The sequence below is a fragment of the Oreochromis aureus genome, linkage group 2, assembly GCF_013358895.1.
Source record: "Oreochromis aureus strain Israel breed Guangdong linkage group 2, ZZ_aureus, whole genome shotgun sequence".
NCBI classification, from domain to species: domain Eukaryota; kingdom Metazoa; phylum Chordata; class Actinopteri; order Cichliformes; family Cichlidae; genus Oreochromis; species Oreochromis aureus.
Window position 1 is genome coordinate 19003067 of NC_052943.1, and position 25371 is coordinate 19028437.

Consider the following 25371-nt stretch of genomic DNA (forward strand, 5'->3'; position numbering starts at 1 on the left):
GCTCCTCCTGACATGAAACATGATGCAACTAACTTTTATTGTCGCTGCAGTTTTCATGTAACTGCACTGTGTCGTTCTTACAGTACCTTTGGGTCCAACTCATGTTTATTGAATCCTCTTTTGTAATCGGGCAATTTCAGCCTCTGATTCACCAATGCTTCCAGTAAAATTACATCGACGCACAACTTGCACTCACTTGCATTCAAATGTCAAATGTCTTTTCACGACTTGCTGCTTCCCCACCTCTCTCTTACCACCCCTTACTTTCCAGGCAATTAAATTCCCCCGTCTCTTAACCAATTCTGAATTAACCAAGTTGATGCTGCTTTGAATAAACAGTAAAAAAGAAAACAGAAACATAATAAATTAAAAAATGGTTATGGGGAAAAAAATGCCATTATGAAAACAAATTAAGTCCTGTAATTTTATGTTAAATTATGAAAATAAATAAAATACATTATATAGTAATGAGTTGAGTTTTAATAATCTCCTGAATATATTTGCAAATTATTGTTTAATTACAGCCATTCATATTTATTTATTTAATGCTGAGCACTTTGGGGGCTCCATATACGATGAGTCACAGTTTACAGCAATGCAAATAAATCACTGTGATAGGGCCCACCACCAGAAAATAACAGTAGCATGTATTATCTGCGATCTGAAGTCTGCTCATTTGAATCTTCAATAGCAATAAATCCATTGAGGAAAATATTATTTGCTGTTCTTCAGTTTGCAGCATTAAGTGGAAATAGATGGCTATAGATACATTTCCTCATAAGTGATTCCCTCTAAAACTACTGTAAGAGAGGGAAGTAAAGGAATTAAATGACACTTAGTGAAGGAGAATAAAGAAATATGCATATTATCGAAGGCTGAAAATAGGTCCCTTGAGCCGGGGAGGGTGTAATAAATATGTTGGGCTGATAAAAATGGCTGAAGGATAAAAAGGAAATAGAGGCTAGATGCTGAAAAAACAAACCCCCCAAAAACACGGCCTCAAAAAACTAAAATGAGCAAAGCGAGCTACATCAAGGGAAAATGGATGGATGTCTGCTGATGACCTCAGTCTCTAACCAGGTGTCACAGTGAAAGGAAACAGGTGATAAGGACCCCTGTTGCCAGGCGATTGATGAGTTCTGCATGTTAAAGTGAAGAAAAGGAAGATGGAGAGCAGCAAGAATGATAAGAAAGGGTTGATAGAGGATGGGAGGGTGGTGCAACAGCCTGAATGCCAAACAATATGTCAAAAAGAAAAGATTCAGTACTTCAGGACTGCCCAAGCTCCACTGTTCCCGTTTTAAAACAAGGAAACATGCTAGTGAGTTCATAACATATTTTGATACAAATCAAACTAGATCTCAGCTCATATGGAGAAAACGATGTGGCTGCATCAGGGTGCAATTTCACTGCAGCGCCGTTCATGTTCCCTCTGGAGAGAGTGAGAAAATGTGAGCCTATGAATTTATCCTTAACCATTAAATGCCTGAGACCTGAAGCACGTATAAAGCAGAATCACGTGTAATAAAGGAGATTATTTACTTCTTCCCACAGATTTCCAGCACCCGCAGCTTTCTCCCATCTCCATTTTTAACAATATAGCTCAAAGAGCACATTTCATCTTGAATATAAACACACATAACTAATACATTTCCTCCTATGCTACTTACAGTCTGTCCTGTAAATGGGCATGGATGAAAATTAAAGGTTTTGTTTTTAGGATCTGCTGTTTTGTCAGAATTTGCAACTTTCATTAGATTTTGTGCACCACTGTTTATGCCTGCTACAGAAAATATATGTCAAAAGTCTCACTCCTGATAAGGTAAAAACATACTACCACTACATGTCCATGTTGTAATGGAGGTCATGTGACCATATATGGGATGTTGATTGCAGATATCAGATTAAAAACAAAAGAAAAAAAAAAAGGAAATTTGGCACAGTGTAACCCTAAGATGTATATTAAAATATCCACAACCTGATAACTACACGCAATTATGTGCATTGTAAGACAAGAAAAGCAAAAAAAAACCCCAAAAAACAAAAAGAACACAAAACCCCAAAATCAATACAATCTCACCAGACACCAGACGATTAGAAAATCATGACCAGCTGTTCCAACCACAGTGTAAGTAATAATCAGAATCTGTCACACAGTTGAAGGAGGAGATATCATCGATCACACAAATCTAAGCTGGAAGACCACAGTTTGTGTTGTTTGAAAGCTCTGCTTTCACTCTTTGTTTGGTTAGGTTCAGGCACCAAAACCATTTGGCAGTGCTTAGAAAATATTGGTGGTTTCAGCGAAACTGCACCAGTTTTCAAAAAACAACAGGATATCCAGTGTGTTCAAATGTCACAGGAAGTGGTGACCAAGTCTCCGGAGGAGAACCTGAGGGTGGGCTCACACATTGCCTTACCATTTCTACAAGCCTCAATCTTTTCTTACTTGTAGGAAAAAGAAAACACAAAAACCCAGTCATTAATAACTGAACATGGCAACACTGCCAACTATTGGATAGAGATAGGTTCAACACAGCTCATCTAGCTAGAGACTTTTGGTACACTTGGCTGGTAATCAGAGAAACACCACGTTCTATTAGAGCTTCACTTCTTTAAAAGTTTTTCCAGGAACTTAGCCATTAGTGTATGTGTTACTAATCTGCAGGAGTAGTCAGCCAACATCCGAGTTCAAGGTTGAAATATATAGCACATGCAGTGAATGAATCCATCTTTGCTGCCAATTTTACTTTTGTGGTTTTCTTCTGTTAAAGGTTAAAGTGGACCGACTATGCTTTATAGCTAAAGTTTTAAATAATAAAGAGTGTCTGTGTACAAGTAATGACTTTGATCCAAAAGCTCCAAACACTTCCAAGCAGTCAGATTCCAACAGTTTTCTTCTGCTCCTGGATGTGTATGCCAATGAGACTGGATGTCCTTAATATGGTCATCTCAGGCACACAGCTCAGTCTGCCAGCAGAAGCGCTTTATCCACTTGCAAGCATGTAAACCCTTCTGTTTGAGAGGAGAGGAAATGGTGAGGCGCTAAAATGGCTTTTTTCAGACAGTGGATGAACTGAGAGGATACACAAAGGCCCACTAAGAGAGAGAGGGGGAAAAAGATTTTAAAATGTGAACCATACAAAGCTACTAGAGCCCAAAAATAAAACACGGGAGTGGAAATTAGCAAAAACAGGCAGGCGTTAAATTGCTGTCAGAAAACTCAGGAAAATGTCCTGTGTTTGAGGTTACTTGGGTCATTTGTCTGTCATCTGTTGTTTTCCTAAGGCTAATATATGTGGCATTTAAGAAAATCAATACAAATTTAAAATCAATCTGAAATTATATTCACAGCTGTCTGTGTCAAGGTGAAAGAGGTTAATAAAAACCTGTTCCCTCCAAGTACTGAGCTCCACTATGATAATCATAAAAAGACAAGCAACCAAATAGCTCCATCCCCATCACCCTTCACACCTTTAACACAAAAACCACAGTAATGGCTGCCAAAACTTGTAATGAGAGACAAATTAAGGAGAAGGAAGACATTTAAAGGATCTTAGAAACTAAAGAATTAAAACCAACGCTAAATTAAAGACAAATGAAGAGAAAACATTAATCTAGGCCATTGTGATTCTCAACCATTGTGATTTACACATTTATAAAAAAAAGAAAAAAAAAAGGACGTATAAGAGACGCTGGATGTGTGCTGCAGAATGGCTACAAAAATAAATGATAAAATTATACACTGTCTAAGTCATGTGGATTAAGGCACGCGCAAACAATTGTTGTTCCCAGAAACAGAAACATCTTCACAGCGATGTCAATTCAGTTTTAATAAACGAAGCTTGGGAAGCCTGTGGGTGTAGATCTTAAAAACCAATAATGGAATGATACTTAATTGCAAATTTACAAAAAACCGAGGGGCAGCACATGCAAAATAATGAAGACATGATTGGGCACAGTTATAAGAGGCTATTACTTAGGTTTAATTCAGTCAACCAGTTAACCAAAAGGAACACTAATTTAGAGGCAAGCCCAGATAACAAGAGCCAGATTTGTGATTCAACAATAGCACAGTTGGACAAGGATGAGATGAAATGATTAGTCAGTTACTCAATCAATCCACCAACAGAATAAAAGGAGACCATTCTGAACTAATCAATACACATTGTTGAGTTGCAAGAAACAAAACATTTGAACCGTTTTAACAAAACAAGATATTTAAAGAGACCGTTTTGGGCGCTGACAAACTGGATTTGTAATGTTAACATTAAAAATGACTGTTTCTTTGGCAGCAGACTAGCTGGACTACTACCATCTAATATTCAAAATGTATAATCTTTAAGTAAACATTAACATTCTTGTATAAATGATGCATATTAAACAGTTTGGTAGAGATACATGTCACACTAGCAATAATACTGTGAACTCATTGAGAGAGCTGAAGGAGAGGTCTCTTTGACTCGGTAGAAACCCCACAGAGAGATTTAGAGAGCACAAGGGTCCTCTTGTGTAAGAAAAACAAAAGATACCTGGGGCTGGGTCCACCCACACATAGCCGCACATCTGTCTGATTGTGTTTACTACGCTTGTCTTTCAGCTTTAGTCTCTATTTTCTCCCAGTGTGGAAAACTGAAATTCACAAACATCTTCCTGTAACACCTCTTTCTTGTACAGTAACATGCATGAGTGCACATGCAACGTTGGCCTCTGAGGTTATTCTACTCTCATTCATTTTCCTTCTACCTCTTGTTCTTCTTGATGATGTTCTTTTGATGTTAAACAATCTAGTTCCTGAAGGTTTGTTCAAAGTAATTACATTCTGAGTTGCCCGTCAATCAGAACGCGCAGATTTGATTGTGTGAAGCTCCTGGCTATTAATGTCATCCTCCTCTTCCCTCCCCCTTTCTCCTCTCTGATTTCCAGGGTAAACGTCCCTTCTAGCAGAGTCAGCGGTGGGTGGTGGTGGTGGGGGGGCATAGGCAGCTGCCGTGAGGCAGTGCTGGATAATATTCTTTAATGAGGCGAGCTACCCATGCCACCTGGAACCTTACCAGAGGCTGCCTCGCTCAATTTCTACCAAAAGTCTCCCCCTTTACATTTTCATATGAACATCTCCGACTTAATTTCTTTTAATGCAACATTTCTTGTGAGCTGCAAGCTGCAGGATAGAGAGAAACTATCTACTTGCTGTTCATAAAAGTTATTTCATCTCTCTATTAGATTACATCCAAATAGGAATCAGCTCTCTTATGCTGCCCTCCAAAGTCCATTGTCTTCATCTGACGCTTGTATACTCAAATCTCCACAAGAAATCCAGCTTTTAACAATATATAGCCTACAACAGGCAAACGCATTTGAAGTAGATTGGTGAGAACGGTCAGAAAAGTCCTATTTCAGCAGCTCTATAAGTACTGTTCTATTTTTTTCCACATGTATTGTATAGTCGAGGCAGGGGAAGGCTTTGCCTCTCCGCTCTGTCCGCCTACGTGCAGCCAAAAACCTCTGGCATCGTACCACTGCTGCTTCTGAGCAGTCAGCAGAAAGGGACACAGCTTTCAGTCCAAGGATTGGAAAACGCTTACGGCAAAGGAATGACTGTCATGTAATGTATTTCCTGATGTTAATCCAGGTGAGCTAATGCGTGAGAATGAGAGAGCCCAGATTCATATCGTATCATATGAGGAGTGCTTTTTAAATGAGTAATGAGGCATGACACTAACTTTTTATATATTCCACAGTGTGTACAGTGGTGCAGGGGTTTGTGGCAGCTGTGGGGAAGGAAAGAGGATGAGTGGGAAGCGACAGACAAAGGAACGTTTGTTTATTCAGGGAACACTTGTCTGTCCCTGGAGTCTGCTTATATATTCTCCAGAGTGTTTGAGCTTGTGTGTGTATTCATGCAAATATATGTGCATCTAAATTAATTCTGACAAACTTGCAAATACGTGTGTGTGAAAAGTCGAATGCTTTCCTTATGGTGAAATGTGTGCGGCCGAGCCAGCATCTGCTGTTAGTCCTACAAATTTTTCTTTTGTCCAAAGAGCAGATTTGTCTCCAAATGTGAGAAACTAAATTAGCTAATCAAAGCCATCATTTGTGTGAAAACAGACATCTACTATAACAATTATCACAGAAGCCGTTTACTCATCTAAAATGTGGCGCGAGTATTTAGCCAGTCAAAAGTTACTGGTTAAGCAAAACAGATTTAACCTTAAAGCCCATGACTGGCCATTTGTATTGACCTAATCTAATAAGAGTTAAAAATGTTACTTCTTGTAGTCACGCTAACAGTGTATTCATATTACTGGGAAGAAATTACCGTAATGGTTATTTCTTTGTAAGTAGGAGTTGATGTATATCTGAAATCGCTGAACTATAGATCAACAATCTTCTGAGACCAAGAATAAAAAGAACAATTTTAGGTATATATATGATCATATTTTTTGCAATGTGACATCAGGCACCAGCTGTTGGTTGGTGCACATATTGGTTGGCCAAAATAATAGTTAATTACTATCAAAAACAACAAAAAATACATACTACGGGCTAGGGCTGGGCCATATCATACTGTTCACGGCAATACCAGTGTAATGTTAGGCAATGATAAGAAAATGAAATATCGCGATAGAATATGGGTAAAACGCACATGCGCAGTGCCTTTGTTTTCATACGCACATGGCAGAAAAAGCATGGCGGCGACGGAGAATGAGAACTTTATTTTGCACTAATAAAGTTGGGGAGTTGTAAAGTATTTTGTCTCGCCTCAATTATATCGTAAGTTATATCGTTATCGCAAATTTTCAAATATATATCGCGATAAATATTTTTGGCCATATTGCCCTGCAGTACTGTGAAATATAGTGATCCATTACTGGCATTATTAGAAGTTCGAGACACTGAGCGACAAGTAATAATTATAGAATCTCTCTCAGAACAGAGCCTAATAACTGTGTATACAAAAATAAAGAAGACCGCTTCGATTTTCTGTATCAGAAACAAATAAAGATTAGGAACATGCGCAGGCTTCAAATCAGACCAATTGCTCTGCAGACTGGCGGTTAGAATATACAATATACTGTCTTAAATAACTAAAACCATCTTGGGAGGTCTGTATGTAGTGAGAAATGTACAGGAGTAACTCTATAGCCATAAATCTGGTTCTGCTTATAGTCTGGATGTGTGAGACTAAAGGGAATACTTACGAAGGGAGGGGAAATACAAGGTGAAGCCCCTAGGAGGAGGACATGCTGAGGATATCTGTGTCAGCTCTCAAAAATCTTGAAACCAGATGTTCTAGTTACAGTTTGCAACATTTGTTCCATTATCACAGTTTTCACTTTTTTAGCTTTGTGAATGTTAAAGATATTAACTCATCCATGAGCATTCATTTAGGAGATCCCTTGCACCATGTAATGTAACCAGTTGTATTATTGCTGGTTATAAGAAGAAAAATAACCAGATTAACAACTTGAGCTTTTTTGGTTTTTGACTACAACCTCCCCCTCTAAAATTCCCATGGCACTTTCAAACACTGGATCACTCACCATAATGTTGGGGGAAGACTGACTGTCAAATTCCACTACCTCTGAGTTCAGTCTTCTGAATTCCTTACAAATAAAAAGTTTCATCTTACTGGTGAACTGCTGGTATTCTACATACTAGATCACACTGCACACAGTCAGCAGAACAGAACGACTTCACTAAAACTGACACTGTTAAAGTTCAGAACCATACACTCCAATCAATATTTCCTACAGAGATACAATAGACCCCACCTTCCCTGTCACACGTGGGTCAGATTCTTTACATTCAATTGTCCTGAAGTCTGGCCTTCCGATCAATAGAGTTTGCCATTTGTACTGGATGTGTGTTTCCTCCCCTGCTGAGATGCAATTTGCCCTGCTGCCTCTTCTCCTCAGATGATTTGTGTTATTTGCTTCCAGGACTGTTGTACTTCTCTGCTGAGCTGTGTGGAAAAGCTAGGCCTTGTCAACAACCTCCTGTACTAGCAGGCTCCAAGCTATCATGTTCATTTACCCTTTACACTAAAACCTACCACACCTAGCTGGTTGGTACCTTGGGGCTTCAATGTGGCTGTAATGTGAATAACTACATCTTTGGCTTATTTTATTAGACCAACTGAACTAAAATTAGCACAACGACATAAGTTACAACATCTGCTGCATATATGCATGCGTCTGGTTTTCTAGTCTCTGGTTTCTTTCTGTTCTCTGCTGTTTTTTGGGGGAGCGAGTGAGAGTTTTCTTAAATATCTCAAGCTGGGTAAGACACTGCTGCTGATGCTGGTCTGCACAATTCAATGTAATTTACATAAGCCAGAATAACACTCCTTCCATCAATGCAGCAGGCATTGACATTTCCAAAACTAGGCTACTTATGGTGCACTGTTAGTTTATCAGGCAAGGTGCTGAACTCGTAAACTAGTGTTTCTTTTCAAAGTTCTGTTCAAGTACTACTTTGTGCACATTTAAAGATGGTAATCAGTTACTACAAGTCAATTCCTGAAGAAAAAGGAAAGAAAAAGTTCAGCATGTTGATTTTACAGAGGGCAGTTTTGAGTGTAATTTTTCTTTTTTAAACCCTCTACTTGGATGAGAAGACATCCACAAAAACCCTTTTAAACAGGAAATCAAAGAGTATGAAACCCCTGAAAAGCAAGCGGATCCCTCCTGTAGGACATGCATAAATGCAACAGATATATTCATTTATTCAGAATTGACAGAAGCAGCAGTATGGGGACACTGAATTACAACAGTAGGTAAATACAGCGCAAACAAAAGGAAAAAAATCAATCACAAAAGCCTTCAAGCAACTTCTAGGAACCATCCAGCACCAGTTGGAAGCAGACCACAAAAATCCTCTGCAGCATAAAGATCATAAATCATACAGTATGTACAACCTCATGCCTATTGCCTGAGTCCAATCTCTCTCTGTGTGTAACACAAACACATATCACAAAACTTTCTAATATACATAACCATTACCCAGTCCATCTACAGAAATAAAACTGTCATCATTGTAGATGTGCACTAGACTTTGAGAGGCTGCAGAGAGTTGAAGGCTATGCCCACAGAAGTCTGTTTATCCAGCTGTCTGTCTGGATAAACCCACTTGGCTGGAGGCAGGGAAAGACTCTACAGTGTAGAAATACATTCTGCGCTCACAGTGGATGAAACAGAGGCAGACTTTAATGTCTCGGGAAAGTGGTCTGGCACAGGCAGTCCCTTTTAATGAATGAACCTAAAACTGACACAAAAATCTCCCATAACTCTACATGCAGGAAACATATGACAAAGTGTACTCGTGCAGAAATGCCGTCAAAAATCAAAGACAGACAAAAAGACCGAGGGAGTGTTCTCCCCATTGGTTAGAGGTGAAAATAAAAGGAGAAAAAGATGATGTATAGTCATGATGGGGAATCAATAACTAATCCACCTGGATTTCTTCAAAGGCAAAGGTGCCCTGGCAACAAATGCTGCATGACAGCATAAGACTTTGATGAGTGTGTGTGCCTCCCGCTTCGTGTTCAGAGATTTCATAAGAGTTCATAATGAAACTGAAGAATCTAAATTTACCAAAAGAAACCTCCACGACAGAAATAAACAGTTTATGAAAGCTGAATGCACATATGTACAGTGGCTAACCTTGAGCTATTTTGTCCTCCTAAGATGTTGCACACAGCTAAAACAGGCAAACAAGAGGGTTGTGCTCAAGTGGATCCACTTGCATGTTTTTTTTCATGCTTTTCAACAAGTTTGAAATTAGTGGAAAATGCACTGGAGGAAAATGTAAAATTCCTTCTGATTGAAGACAGATGATAAAACAATTTGCACATTTCAATATTTACATATAATTATTTTTGTGGTGTTTATCTGGTTGAGAAAGCATCAATTTCCTTTTTGTATAGCCTGCTGACAGAATACTCTAAGAGTTAGTTGTCAGCTGTGTATTTTTTTTTTAATATGGTTCGAGCCCAGATGTTCATTGCAGAGTAATTGAATAAAGTCTGAGTGTTTAAGAATTTACTGGGATGAACTCAGGTCTGTAAAGAGCAGATGAACAGCAGAGCTTCTGATTTGGCTCAGCCGATCACCCTTCTGAAATTTCTTCTGCCATCTAATGTTTCACTCTAATCTAGATTTAAATGCTTTGAAAACTGAAGTTAAACCCACCACATGGCATTTGCCTGATGAAAACTCTTTTTAAGGTCGTGTGGGTGTGAACAAACAACACTTGACCAACATCTTCACTCCCTTGCTGGTTTATTGCACCTCTTGGAGTGGAATAAATTACGCCTCCCTCTCTCAGCTCCATCAACCTCCATCAACCTCCCTCAACATGATACTGCATGAATTCACTCAACTGGCACTAAGGTAATCACAAATGTCAACATGCAAGCTGTAATACAGCTAAAATAATTTTAATATTAAATGATGGAAAAATTCCTTTCTTGAAAGCATTATTGTAAAAGCCACACCCACGATTGCTTAACCAGTAAGAATGTGGTCAGATGAAAGCACATTGATCAAACCATTGACCAGGCAAAATTACAAGCCTGGTAAAATATATTTAACTGTACTTAAGTGTAATTAGCTACTTCCAGTTATACACTACCATCAATCTTTTATGATGCAGCTGAACTGAGGCATAAGCAAAATTCTAATGAGACAGCAGAAAACATCTGTGTGGGTGTGTCGGCCTCAAAGCCATTCTTTCACACACACACGCACAAACACACAAACACGCACACACACCGTTTTCCTTCTCACCACATCAAAAACAGGTTGTAAGATCGACCTGAGGCAAATTTGTCTGAGGGTCTGACTAAGTGTAAAAGCAGTTTAATTGACCTTTCTCACAGCAGACGTTTTCCTTGGACACACAGGTGCGGCTAATAACACTAATTGCTGCATTCCATTTACAGGTGCGAGTTTCACGGATCTCATATTGTGCACCCTGGATTACTGGTACGGCCATCATTAGTGTTTTAGTTGTGTCCGTGCCTTTTCTGCTATGAATTTAAATTACTGCTCTGAAAAGGTCTTCAACTGCTGCAAATAAAGCTCAAAGAGAGAATCTCTGTAGGGGGTCATCAGTCCGCTTCACACATACACTTCAGCTGCAATATAGACTCTTGAAAAGATGTGTTTATGTCCACCTTCCAGCATTAGTCTTCATCTCAAATCTGTGTTGTTTATTCTGACTGAACCAGAGTCTGGTTTGTTTCCCCCTTGAACTGATTTGTTTGGAGAAGATCTTAAAACTGCATTCATAGCTGGATGTTGACCAAAATGACCACCAAGACCCCAGAGGAACTCTGTCTGGTCCCGATTCAAGCTCGGTCTGACCCAACTGAAAGGTGTACTTTGCCAGTTTAGGCTGAAAAGCTACCAAAGGTGGGTATGTTTTGCAGAAAATAGAAACCTTATATAGTCAGTCTTCCAGCAACTAGCTGGAAAATGAATTAAGGGCTGACCTTCTCAGTAAGCAAGTACATTGCTCTCTTGCCATTTGGTTGGACAGAACCGTCTTCAAGACCTCATTCCTGTGTTTACTTTCCTGATGCTTCCCCAGACACAGAAGGAACCAATAAGCAAAATGAATGTTTTTTTGGCTGACTCTGTAAACAGAAATCAAATCAAGGAAACAAGTATTTGTCATTCTCACTCAGCAATATGGAACTTGTCTGGGATGGTCAGATCAGTGTTAAAACTTTCAAATAGGCAAAATCTGTCTGGTTTCCATCTTTATGACACCTTTTTGGTGTCACTTCTGACTTCTCTTTTTCTTTATTGGAAAGACTTCTACTATATTTGAAATACGCAATGCCTGCGTCTGTGTGTGTTTCCCTTAATATTTCCCGAGGAGTGCATTTGGAAGACAGTTCGCCTCCAAGTGCATATACGTGCGCACACACACACACACACACACACAAACATGCACACACACACCAGCCTGGCATATTTCAAATATGAAAGTGCATTTCAGCTAAGAAGTGGGAAGTGATTTATAAAAGGCTTTAGGGAAAGGCTTTCTACTGAGAAGAGAGAAAAGACATGGCAGAATAACTCTTCAGAGATGGAGAGTGGGAGGGTGCTGCTGAACCTAATGTTATAGATAGCAAAGCAATCGGTAAGGCTGGATATTTTAGCGGTAGATCAGGACACAGTAGCTCAACCTGGCGCATACAAAATGCACTTTGAGGTTGTAAGAGTGCAGGATAAATGAGCAAATAAATGAAATTTCACAGTTCTAATCCCCAAAACGGAGTGGTTCCAAACAGTTGAAGCAGCTTCTTTTAAACCAATGACTGATTTTTTGTCACTGCTTGGTGCTGAGCGATAATGCAGCAGATATAATACAATACATGCCTTTAGTGCTGATACTGGTGTATTTCATTAAAAGAAAGGCAAAAACTATGAAAACATGCGTTTATGTTCTTCTTTGATAAGCTGATACAGGTGTTTTGTTTTGTATCCTAAGGACTAATTTGGTAATAGTGTTTCATATGCATCCTTTAATGCATTTAATTAATGGAAAGCAGAGCGTACAGAAGGCTATCGGTGTCAGTGTGTACACAAATATATAGGCATATGTGAACCTGCATGTTATCAGTACACTACAGCCTCCTGAAAAGGCTGCAAGGAAACGTTAACTTGCTAAAGGTGGAAGACAAAGAATGACTGATTACAAGTAAACTCAGCATACATTTGTTTTTTTAACAGTTCTTTTATAACTTGCATGAAGCACAGTGTGAAAACAAAAAAGGCTCCTTTTAACTGATCCTAGTGGGACTGAGTCATATCAGCATCTGTCAGACAGACTTTGCTTGTGTGTATGCCATTCTGAAACAGATTACCAGCCTGCAATCCCATCTTGGTGACTCAGCTCATCCCGTTTAAAAAAAAAAGAAAGAAAAGAAAAAAAGAAAGAAAAAGCTTACTCTAAAATGACCAGTGTAGCCACACTGATGACAATCCACTTTGCTCCACAGCAGCAGTCAATCCACACTTGACAATGCAGTCAAAGAAAAAGAGCTACAAATCCACAAAGGCACCACTTCACACATGAAATGTCATCTTTTTCGTTCTTACAATGACATTAAAATGCTGTGCTTGAGATGCTTTGGAGGCAAACTCCAGGTAAAAACTTAGATTTGATTTTTTTTTTCCTGAATGCACTGCTTTCATATAGCACTTTCCTTCCACTCAAAACACTTTTGCCCATTGGCACATACATGAATACATCAGTTTGACGATCCCACACACTTAAACACTGATGACACTTCCACATGTGGACTGAAGAAGCTGGAAATCTGACCAATGAACATCTGATTACAGGTTGACCCGTTCTGTCTCCGAGCTACAGCCGCCTACATGCTGCCTTTTGTTCTCCAATTTGGTTTAATAATCTCATTATTTTTCCTGTCTTTACAAGGAAAACAACCAGAAGGAAAATACTGTAGCCATGATGAATAAAATAATTATCAAGGGAATGGATTAACAACTAGAGCTACATTTCTGAAGCGAGCACTTCAACATAAATCACCATTTTAGATGAGAAGAAATCAGGTAATTATGCCAACAACGCAACTGTAATAAATGCAATAATTCAATTCAACAAAAACAAAACATACTTGGTGTTGGGTAACCAATATCTGGGAACTGCAGACAGAAAAATGATGTTTCCAACATGTGTAAAATCAAACTCTGACGCAATTCAACTGTGTTATATGAGGACAACTCCTCCTATATTCATATTTCATGCTACAGAGTTACATTCTCAACACAAGATTGGTTCTTATATGGAGAAATCTGGTACCTGGCATGAGTGGCTGTCCAGTCAATCCTATGGGAGGCATCCCCAGGTTATTCATAGCTGTCGCCCAGGCGTTGGGGTCTGACATCGGCATTGTAATCGAGTTGGAGTCCATTGTCATGTTGCAGATGCCTTCTGCAAAAGGACAAACACACACAAAAAGGGATAGGGAAAAGCGTCAGTATCAGTCAAGTGACTTTTAAATCACCACGACAAAAGGGTAACAGCAGAAGAAGAGCCATATTGTGGTGAAGACTGAGGTAAACGACTGTTTTTAAGTGTGCAGTGCTGTCGTGGCATGTCTAGTTGCCAAATTGTTGCTTTAAGTCTGTGTTCTGTCTGAGGCGAGGAGAGGCGAGGCAAGGCTACTGTGACCCTGCAGTCAGTCTGACCACAGTGATTTCAGCAGCACTGTCACAGAGAATCTATTTTTCCTCGTGTTGTCGTTTGTTCAGTTGGTGCACAGAGGTTCAACAGCCTGGCCTTTTGACACATTCTGCCTCTGTGAGTGTGCTGAAATGGCGCCAGATGCCTTAGAAAGGCACGAGAAGGATGGGGGAAAAAAAAGGAGGAGACTCATACATATCAACACAAAAATGTACACCAACGAGTTCTCCAATGAAAGATCAGAGCTTTCTTTTGCAACCACAGTAAGAAAATAATAAAGCGTAAAACAAGATTATCAAGGCGAGGAGCATAAATCCTGATTCTATCAGACATTTGCCAGGCAGTCTGCTACTAAACCTTGAAAAGCTGAAAAATCTCCAACTTAGAAGGACAAATATGCACATTTCATCTCAAACAGACAACTCCAGATCCATGGTTTTGCTTCCAAGTGTTGCATAATAAAAGCAAGCATATTCTGGTCACCATAACAAAAAAAAAAAGTCAACATGAACACACAAACCAGGGTCCCATTCTCTCCATCTGCAGTCTATCCAAGAGCCCTAAATGCTTCTGAATTCTATCCTCTGGTTGACCTTTTTCTTTCTGACAGACCTGTAAATTGCTGTGACTGCAGCATGAATGCTCTTCTTTCCTGATGCCAAAGCCAACAGTCCTAATAATGAGAAGAGCTGTACCCTGCACATACTTCACACCTCAGAAAGTCTGTGACAGAGCTGACTGTGGTGCTAACTCTCTGCTCTCCGTGCACCAATGTGTGTGTCTGACAAAAACAACTGCTATATTGGTATTCCTGGTGTTCAGACACAGCTGGGAATGTGTAATAATGCCGTTTGCCTCTTTGCTTTCCTCTCAGAGCTGCTAATTTCAGACCCGTCTGCTGTCGCTGCCATAGAGAGGCCTGATAAAACCCACATTGTGTGTGTCGCTGTGATAATGCTGCCGACGAGGACTTCACAGGCTTGTTAACTAACACAACCCTATTAACTGGGGACACTTTTGAGGCGTTAGAATAACGGAAGAGAAGAGTGGTTGTGAGCTCTGGTGAACAGCTGTGCTACAGTTTACAGTACATAAACCTACAGTGCTAACACAAACACACACCCAGGGCTGACAGGTGACAGCCTCAGTTGAACAGAGTCCTCTTGCCTGGTTAAATAAAAAACTAGCTTACAGCGGACAACATGGTCTTTTTCTGATCTTTTCCAATTGTAAAACCATACAGACGCAGACTGTTACAGACTCAGTGGTAGTCTTTTCTGAGTTTCCTGTGATGGGTGGGGCTTTGAACAAGAGGGGAGAACTGCAGGAGGGCTTTCATTTTTTTTCTAGATTGTTTTTTTTTGCCCAACACTCTAAAAAGTACTTTTAAATCCTCACTAAAGGTCAGAGTACTTATTGATTGTGGTGCTCACATTCAAACTATCATGCATTTGACTAGTTAGGTCAAAGAAGTTAAAATATCAAGTGGCAGGTCAAGTAAATTCAGCTACAGTAGCCTGTTCCAGTCTTTTGCTGCCCATCCTGCATCGAACCACCCTGCTATCCACTGTCTCGGAGACATACACTCTGTCCTTCATAAATCAATTATATTTTTCTGACTTGCATCCCCTGTATGTCAATATTTAAAGGAATTTTAATTTTGTTATGACCCTAAGGACAGGCCTTGGCTCCCCCTAAAGCAATCATCCTACACCATCGCATCGATATAAGTGATCTTCAGGGAGAAACGGCAAACAGCTGCTGAAGGATCAACACAGGGAGACACACATGTGTAAGCACACACCAAGAAACAGATAAACACAGTGCACAAGTTCACCTTGCCAGAAAAGAGGAAAGGGAGCCAGGGATAATGGAGCCAATAACAGAATCAATGTTGGTAAATATTTTCAACTGAAAACATGGATTAGTGCACTTTGCTTTGCAGCCAATTGTCTGCATGGAATAAAAAGTGCCTAAATGACTCCCAGAATTTAAGAGTATTCATCAAGGTCAAATGACTTTAAAGGGAAAACTTAAAGCAACTTGTATATAGTTTTAGCTCTTAGCTAAAGTAACATGTGAGCACTACATAAAGTTGAACATTTAATATATGTATGTAGGATGACACAAATGAAGATCCCTGTGCTTCATATACCGAGTCCAGTTACGAGTGTCTAGCTTCAAAGACAGCAACAATAGAGGTCTGTTCAAAGGATGCCCCCATTGCTGTCTTCCAATGTAGTGACATCTTATCTGATTTGATTATTAATCTCTAATTTATTAACCAAAAAGGTCCAAAATTCACAGCAACAGCTTGAACAACTTAGATGAAAATTGGAAAGGTCAAATTTTACTTTTACTGCATAAAAACGATAAACAATCACTTTGTATTCTTACTGATTTATTAAGTAGCAGAACTCTAAATGATGACTGCGTGCTAAGAGTAACAAATACTAATGGACATGCTGTGAAAAGACCAACATGTGTGCGACTCCACATCAGTATGACACATGTCTGTATTACGGATTTTGCCAGTGGCAATTAGAGCAATAGCGATTTTGATTCAGCCGGGGTCCACCCGTTCCAAGGCTTTCCTGACACTCTCTGCGGGCTGTGACCAGCTTTTAGCTTCGCTAAAAGGTCCCCCAGGAGGCAGATAGGAAATTAAGTCATTTAAAGGCCCATTGGCCGTAAGCCCCAACAGCAGGCACAGGGACGCTGGGGGCCATTTAGTCTAAAATGCACACGGTTTTAACAGCTAACTACAGGTTTATTACAGCCCCTAGAGAGTGAATTCAAGAGGGAGCATAAATGATACGGAGCAGAGACAAAAAACAGAAAGAACAGGTCACTTAATAGATAGCTGTGACGCTGACGAGACAAAACGACGGAAGAGTGAAGTAGAAAATGGAACCGAACTTCAAAATTGCACTAAATAAAGCACAGAGGACTGATGATAGTCATTACCACAAAGTAGGAACAGCAAAAACCTACAATCATGTATTACATTATTCCATTGCTGAACACAAAGTGGTTGAGCTGACAGAAAAGCACATTTAAAGTTCATTGCATGTCCTCCAACCAAATGAAAAACGAATACCCCAAATATTTGTTCCAGACTATGTTCTGACTTGTTAGTTTCGGGCAAAACGTTGGAAGACAAATCTGCCACTTTCCATCAAAAATCATGAGTACAGTAACATACTTTTACAAGGAAAGAAAAAATGACTGACCTAGATGCCTTTAATGCAGAAGACGCAATGTGCAGAACAACTGATACATCTTTAACCTAAACCTCTCCCGAAGTCTCCTGAGGTCTGTGTGTTTATCTGCAACTGTCTCTGAGTATGTGAGATAAATAATAAAAAAAAACTACTTCATATGAAAAATTCTTAGAGCCTAAAACCACGAAGATCAGACTTACGCAATAGTAGAAAATCTCATTTTGAGGACAATTTGTACGACTTTATCTTTGATAAATTATGAAAACCTTCTCAAAACGGATAAATCGCTTCATAAAGATCACTATTTTTTCAATTACTTACGTGACTAACATACACAGGCACATATACGTACAGAGTGTGTGTGTTTAATAATGCATGACTGCCCTTCTTTCTGCGTCTTTGATCTGTTAATTATGATAAAACTAGTAGGGGTCTGGTGATTAGTGGTAGCAAAGGCAAAAATGCCCAGAGTGTTATACTGCACTGCGTCTCACTTAGGACCAAAAAAGAAGACAACAAAGTGAAGATGTAAAGATGACAGACAAGGCCTGAAGACAGTCTGGCCTCATGGGGGGGAAAAAAAGGGTAAGAAACTCCCTGTGCTGTTTCACTTTCAATCACCTCAGTGTTTCTGATACATAAAATCATTAATGAGAGTGGAGTGCTGAGAGAGAATCTTAGATTTCAGATCTGTTAGGTTAGTTTGACATGATAATCATTTAGCACTGCTGGTGATGTCGAGACAGATATTTTTCGTGACTGCTTATCCAACTTTCTCTTTCAGCATGTTGCATTTGTGTCCATTACTTTTCCCAGGACATCAGCTTTATTTGAAGACAAATAAGGGGAAATATTTTTTTTTTAGATTTTACAGCAATACAAAAGCCAAACCATGTTAAATACAGAAGCTGTCTGTCAAATAGCTGACTACAAACTACAAGATTCATGGTTCTCTACTGGACGAAGGAAGAAATTTCATCACCCGGCAAATGTGAATAAGAGGCAACCTCAGGCATTTTTTATTGTACAGAGGGCTAAACGGGGTAGAGCCTTAAAATTTTAACCACAATGCAGTGCTGCTGAAAATAGGTGTTACAAAATACTCCCAGCAACTGACTGCAAATAAATTCATTGCAATTTGATGGCTGAGAGTGTATCTTTGTGTCCAACAGGTGACTGTGGGTTTAGTGAGGTGGTGGCAGCGGAGGTTGTCAAATCAAATTACGGACTCTAAAATTGGATTGGAAAAACTAACCCGAACACCAATTCTCAGCAGAGGTGAAATTCCAGCTCCACGAAAAAAATACTAAGAGACCAATGCATATCTAATGACTAATGCATAATGTATATTATAGTCCAATCAAGCGCTCACGCTTATAAAGACTCCACTGCCTAATCAAAGTGCAGAAAATACTACTTTCTCTACAGAATTTTTAAATAAAAAGGTATTTCCTTATAAAAATGTGTCCATTTTTAACCCATAAAGGAAAACGGGTTCGTTGTTCATTACAAACCACATTAAACTGTCACCAAAAAGCAAAGCAAAAACAGTCAAACTGCAACACTCTTATGTACTGATGCTGCAGAGATTTTTCCTTTCAGTAAACAGCTTCTTTTATATAATATCTGTAAGACTACGAAGTGTTGATCATGCGCTGACCCATAAGAACGTAAGAATCACAGTTCAATATTTTCATTCTAGCTATGAATTACATTATTGTTATTGTACCATTCAGAGCACACTAGTGAGAGCAAAGACTCAACAAAAGCTGCTATTGTTGCTAATATGTTTATAATAAAAATGATAAAACCCGTGCTTTAATTCGCTCATCCCAACAAGTCATCCACACTGAGAGTAACTGGATAATACTGCTGACATAATAAACCAACAAATTACTGCTGCTCTCTCATGACTCCAACAAGCTTTGCTCAGCAAGTACAGCTAAATGCCTAATTTCAATTCCCCAAATGAGTTTCATCGCTGGATTTGAAATGGCTCAATGCTGCTGTTGTGTCTTTTAAGAAAATATTGCATGATTAGACTGCGCTATGAAGCAAAGATGCCACACTAGCGCACATCGGGGGGGTTGAAGAGCCATAAACCCACAATATGACAAGTGGCAATGACTGAGAAACAGAAACAGACGCGGTGATGCACAGTGGACATCAGCATTTATCTCACTAAAAGAGGTCTTTCTGAAGACTTCAGTGATAGGCATATTACTTATAGTAAACAACTTCAATGTCTACTTCCTTATCTGGAGCTATTTTTATACAAATAGAGCAGAGGCCCTTGTGTTTGTGTCAATGTTGTCAAGGAGGAACATCCGTTCCTGGACAGGAGCATGGCTCTTCCCCTCCTTATCGGGTTGAGAGAGGTGACAGACAAGAACAGATTACTCCGACATCTCGGGGTAGGGTAAGAGGGATGGGAGATAAAAAGCATGAAAGAGAGAAAAAGAGAGATCACAAACAGAGTTGAAACCTGACCACATCAATATTATCAAGGCATTCTCAATAATGCGATGGGGACTGGGGACTCTATTGGACATGCTTGTAAAGTATCCTATGTCTCTAAAGCTGGTGCTTGGTAAGGAAATCAATGAGGACTCTCTTCCACACTTTCTTTGGAGGTTCCTGAAATTTATCATTTACTGATTTGCATCGTCGGATGAAATTGTGCAAAAGCTCCAAACTCACAATGCAGTTTCCTGCAGTGTTTTCCCACATACACATGTGAATCTGGACATTTTGGTTGGTCAAAATATGAAGTTTTATGCTAAGATGATATCGGTGGATGCATCTGTACACCACCAAGCAAAACAAGAGCTGCGCAATCAGTTCTGTTCCTGAATCTTTGCCACATCGGCTTCAGCCCTGGTAAGCAACAGCAGGCAAATGATTTAGTTGTTGCTTCCTCCCAATGCTTTTGGGATCTGCCTCTTCTCCCATAAAATCCCCTTGACTGCTAGCTCCTTAATTACTGCAACACACAACAATATCTGCTGTCCAATAAATATCAGACTTCTGAGGAGCCTGAAATAAATCAGAAACCATAATGCTGGCAAACATTTCCAAACACAGCTGCAGAACAATTCCATATCAAAGTTACCCAGGTCTGCTGCTGTAATGGTCCACTTGCCCAGTTCTTACTGAAACTAACATTTTTCCTATGCACTGACTAATGACAACTCTATGAAGGAAAAATTAAAAGCACTAGACAAAAAGTTTGGGCAAATTATACATTTTAGCTGGGAAGGGCGCTGACCCCATGAAGCGGCCCTGGATTAGGGTAGAAAGTGGATGAACGGATTTATGGATGGCTGGGAATAAATACAACAATCAAGTTTTTCCCCTTCCTCCTCTGCCATATACCACTCAGAAGAAGAAATTCTTTGGCAAAACATCAAATGCATTGTGTTACTTTGGAAGTTAACGCACAATCGATTATTCAGAATCTCTTTAATCATCACAACTGAAAACATCCTCAGCTGAAATACTGCTGGAAGCAGAAGAAATGCTGCAGGCCTGACAGGATGCAGGAGTAAACTGATCGTAGGACTGACTTTAATGATGAAACAAAAACAGCTGCTGCTAATCTGTAGGAATGATGAGCTCTGAAAGACAGGAAGTCACTTTAATGAACATATCTACAGAGAAAGCCGATATCGTTCTGTCCACACTGACAACAGTGAGGATTTGCCCAATTACAGAGAAGCAGATTATTTTCCTGTATTTCTGTCACACCTGGGGAAAAACGCAAGACAGCTGGGAAATCTGTGAGACTAACGTTAGGAACGGAAGTAGGGCTGTGTCTTCTTTTTCATTTCTTGGCCTATTAATTTGAACATGCACAATGAATCACTGACGCGATATATAATGTAAAACTCTATTGCCAGCTTATTAATTTAAACATGAACAATGAACCAGTGAAGCCCTACATTAAACTGTATAAAGGCTGACGCATGGCAATGTTTGTGAGGTGCATTTCATTCCAGATACCTATCTGGCATTTAGACGGCACCCGTTAAAAAACACCAAGTCCTAGATCTCATTACTGAGCGGAAGAAATGGGTTCTCATTTTAATGTGCAAATGATGTACAGCGCCTATTCCAGTGTCCTGGAGGGGGTATGAGCGACAGCGATAGAGACTATGAATCTGGAATATTTTAAGCTGGCCGAGCTGTCACGTCATTAAATACTGATTTGCGAGTAGGTAATCTAATGGTACAGATGTGAAGAAACGCAGTAATACAAGAACATCAATCTCAAGGAGCGAGATGTAATAGGCAATTTGCTCATTTCAAGTTGTGCAAAAGAAAAATGTGAAAATGGTATTAAATCCTCCGGGATCTGTGCCACCAATTTATGTGCTACACAAAGTTAAGTGCTTAAATAACAAACTACTTGAACCAGATGAACTATGCTTCACCCTACATGCATTTTCTCTACGCACAATGAGGGTTCATTACGACATCTTTTTACTTTTGTTCTCATATTTCCACAAATAGCGGGCAGGGCATATAATTATTTCCTCTTTTTAATTTAAGCATATTTGCAATTTTGCATGGAATGAAGCCTTGACATGATGGGTTTGCATTTGCTCAGTTAAAGTTATCTTATGCAGTTAAGACTGTTGCAAGTGGTGTTTCACTCTTGGCAGAGATCAATGTGAGCTTCTCTGTACAATTCTCTGTTTTAATAAAGAAACAGAGCACTACTTTGAGCTCACACTCGTGAATCAGCCATGGTGTCTAATGGTGAACTCACGGTGTCACAGCTCTACTGTTGTCACAGTGCCAGACTTCGATATCTAGGACACCACCTTATACTTCATGCCATTTTTGATAGCACATGTGGAATGACAAAAAAAGTATTATTTATTCATTTATTCATTCTTTTTAACAATTAGAACAATCAAACAATAACATCAGTGCACAAACGGTGGCACTATTTTTAAGTCATCTGATGCTGGGCAAAAAATAAAGAAATACACTCATAACTGTAAGGCATTAGCGTTATTATTAGCAATATTTTAAGATTCTCTTTGGCAGTGCATAACAACAAGAAAGGTCAGTGTTTTAGGCTGTCTGAGGCAGTGCTGCTCTTATGACTTGGCACTACAGTTCCTTGCTGAGCAAACAGAGTTGATATGGTACACACTGTACACATCTATTTTCACATCTGGGTCTTTAAGAGAAACACTTTTTGGACAAAAAATAATTATGTTATCCTGTTAAATTATGATAATGCCCTATTTATAAGCTTAGACAAATCACCGCTTACTTCCCTCCAAGCTATACAAAATGCTGCTGCTGCCCAACTATCAACACCTCTTAAGCTCACATTAGTTCTACTTTATATTCTTCACACTGGCACCCAGTAGATTTTAGGATTTACTTTACAATTCCTGTAGTTAAATACAGACTACCACAGGGACAAGTTCCAAATTATTTGTCTCAGCTTCCTATTAAACACACTCCTGCCTGCAGCCGTGGATCCCAGGCTCAGAACTTGTTGGTTGTTGGTTGTGACCAGGAGGAGGGAGGAGCAGCCTTTCAGTCTGCGGCACCGAGTTCACTCTAACTTTGGTTAGCCGACTCTATGGGCTCCTTAAAAAAGCAGTTCGCAGCTTTCACATTTAATGAGATCTTTTTTGAGATACTTCTTGAGTCACTGTTTTCCGTCTTCTTCCCTTTAGTGTATTTTTATGGGGTTTTGTATTTTTGCTAACTTGTTTTCAGCTTTCCATTTTATTCCTAATATTCTTATTTTTTTATTATTTTGATTGCACATCACTCTGTAACAACATATCCCTTCAAAGTGCTTTATAAATAATCTTTACTTACTGATTAATGTTACAGATGGGCAAGACTACCTCCAACATTAGTGTTTTTGTTTTATCAATTAGCCACAGCCGCTACCTTTATGATAACTAAACAGATGGCTAATGTAACATTCTGTATGTCTGGCATAAACGAGTATTTGTCCCCTTGCTCAATATACACTGGGATACAAAGTAAGAACCACTAAATCCAAGCAACATGTTTTGCATGTCACCAGAGTCCACAGATTTCCTTTGAAAGCGACAGAAAGGGTCCAGGCAGTTTAGAGTTCTTGGAGTAGCTGGGAAACAGGATGTTGTTCCGGTTGACCACACTCAGTGACACTGTGGCCTGGTCTGTCCGTTTTTCTTTTGTTTTTGTTTTTCCTGAGAGTCTGTGTTTGGGTGTCCAGTGGCTTAAAAGCCAAACACTTCTGGTAAAAATCATCAGGGTGACAGAGATGAATGTGACACATACTGTAAGGTACCAATGAGAGCAGTCACAGATCATGTACTCCTAAATAGTGCCTCTGGTCAGACCAGAAATGCGCCACCCTGACTCTGAAAATACCAATACTTTTAATCAGATTTTAGATCAGCTTTTTTTGACGTGATGATAGCTGGGACAGGCTTCGATGACCTAAGTGAACAAGCGGTAAAGAAAACAGATGAATGAATGTAATAGTTTTTAATTGTTACCAATGTTTGCTTGCCTGATTACAATGGGAAAATAAGTGAGCCCTTTTGTGTAACGTAATTGGGGGGGAAAGTCCTGGAGCGTTTTCACAACAGCTTAGTACAAAGCGTACGTGTCGTTATATATTAAAAATGTAAATTCAAGCGGTATTTAACTTTCCTGTGACCTAATCTACTTCTACTTCACATTACTGTGCTCAAGCAGAAATGTCAATGCAATTAATTTATATATTATTATGGACAGTGATGAAATAAGACACCCAGATTCATGTACACTTTAAATAAACTCTCTCATTCATTACTAATCGTGTCAGAATGTTACTTATGAGCAATTCGTATAACTTCGATCTCTCCTGCAGAGGCTGTTTGTTCACCCGAAAACTCAAACCAATCTCGTACAAGGAGAAACAACAGTAACAGAAGTTTGTCAAAGATAAAAAAAACAAGTTGAGCTTCATCTAAACTTAACATCAAAGGTAAGTCCATAAGGTAAGACAGCTGAAATAAAACACGACTTTAAACAAGAGCCGAATAGTGCAGCAGAGCTTTAATTTATACCACAGAGAAAACATTAAACACTACAGCATCTTACTGTCTCGCACTGGTTCACAGACAGACCAAGGGAGAACAGACCCATTAATGAGTTTTTGTCTGCAGAGTAATGCACCCATTCCAGGAAAAATGGCCAGACAAGAAATTAGCAGCTTAGAATAGGCAGCTAAGCATCAGTCTCATTACTATATCCTTAAAATGAGGAGTGAACATTTATGAATTTGTTTCTGATTTCATCTAAGTATTTTGTTACAGTATCAGACATTATATGCAACCTTTACAAAGCAAAGGATCAAACAGGTCCTAAAGCTGGTTGATTATTGCCAAAAACAATGTAAAAGTATTGAACACTTAAGTTCTCTTAGAATACAGCTATTATGATCTGCCACCATATAAATAAAATTAAGCTGAAATTGAATTCAACTTTTCATTTAAAATTTCTGAAGTTTAAATTTTAAGTGCATGACTTAACATTAAATATTTGTAGAGATGGCCTCTGGTTCAGAAAAGGTAGGCCTTGGCTCTCCACTCTTAAATTAAAATGAAATCTGAACATTGCTAAGTCAACAATCTACTCTTGTAAAGGGAGGCTCTGACACCCCCTCCCAGCTCTCTCTGTTTGCCACAGCCAACTAACTGATGCAAAAAAAAAAAAAAGTAGGTGTCGTTAAGACACAAGGAAAGCCACTAATCAGCATATGAAAATATTAATGTTAAAATGAAAACATGCAGACCAATTGTCAGAGTTTAAATTGTTCAAAGGAAATGTTTCAAATGTCTTTCACATACTGCATATCTATGTTTTGAAATTCTACAACTTCAAGAAACGCTAAGGTTAATTAAAA

At 39.2% G+C, this 25371-nt stretch overlaps 1 protein-coding gene across 7 annotated transcripts in view; it reads right to left on the minus strand.

The window, feature by feature from the left end:
- The window catches only part of enox2 (ecto-NOX disulfide-thiol exchanger 2), a 178755-nt gene that overhangs the window by 47655 nt on the left and 105729 nt on the right, over positions 1–25371 (minus strand). For all 7 annotated transcript variants that reach the window (XM_039620342.1, XM_031740797.2, XM_039620331.1 and 4 more), the window contains one exon: positions 13846–13977. In XM_039620342.1, coding sequence (XP_039476276.1) covers positions 13846–13977 — 132 coding nt within the window. The remainder of the gene's footprint in view (positions 1–13845; positions 13978–25371) is intronic.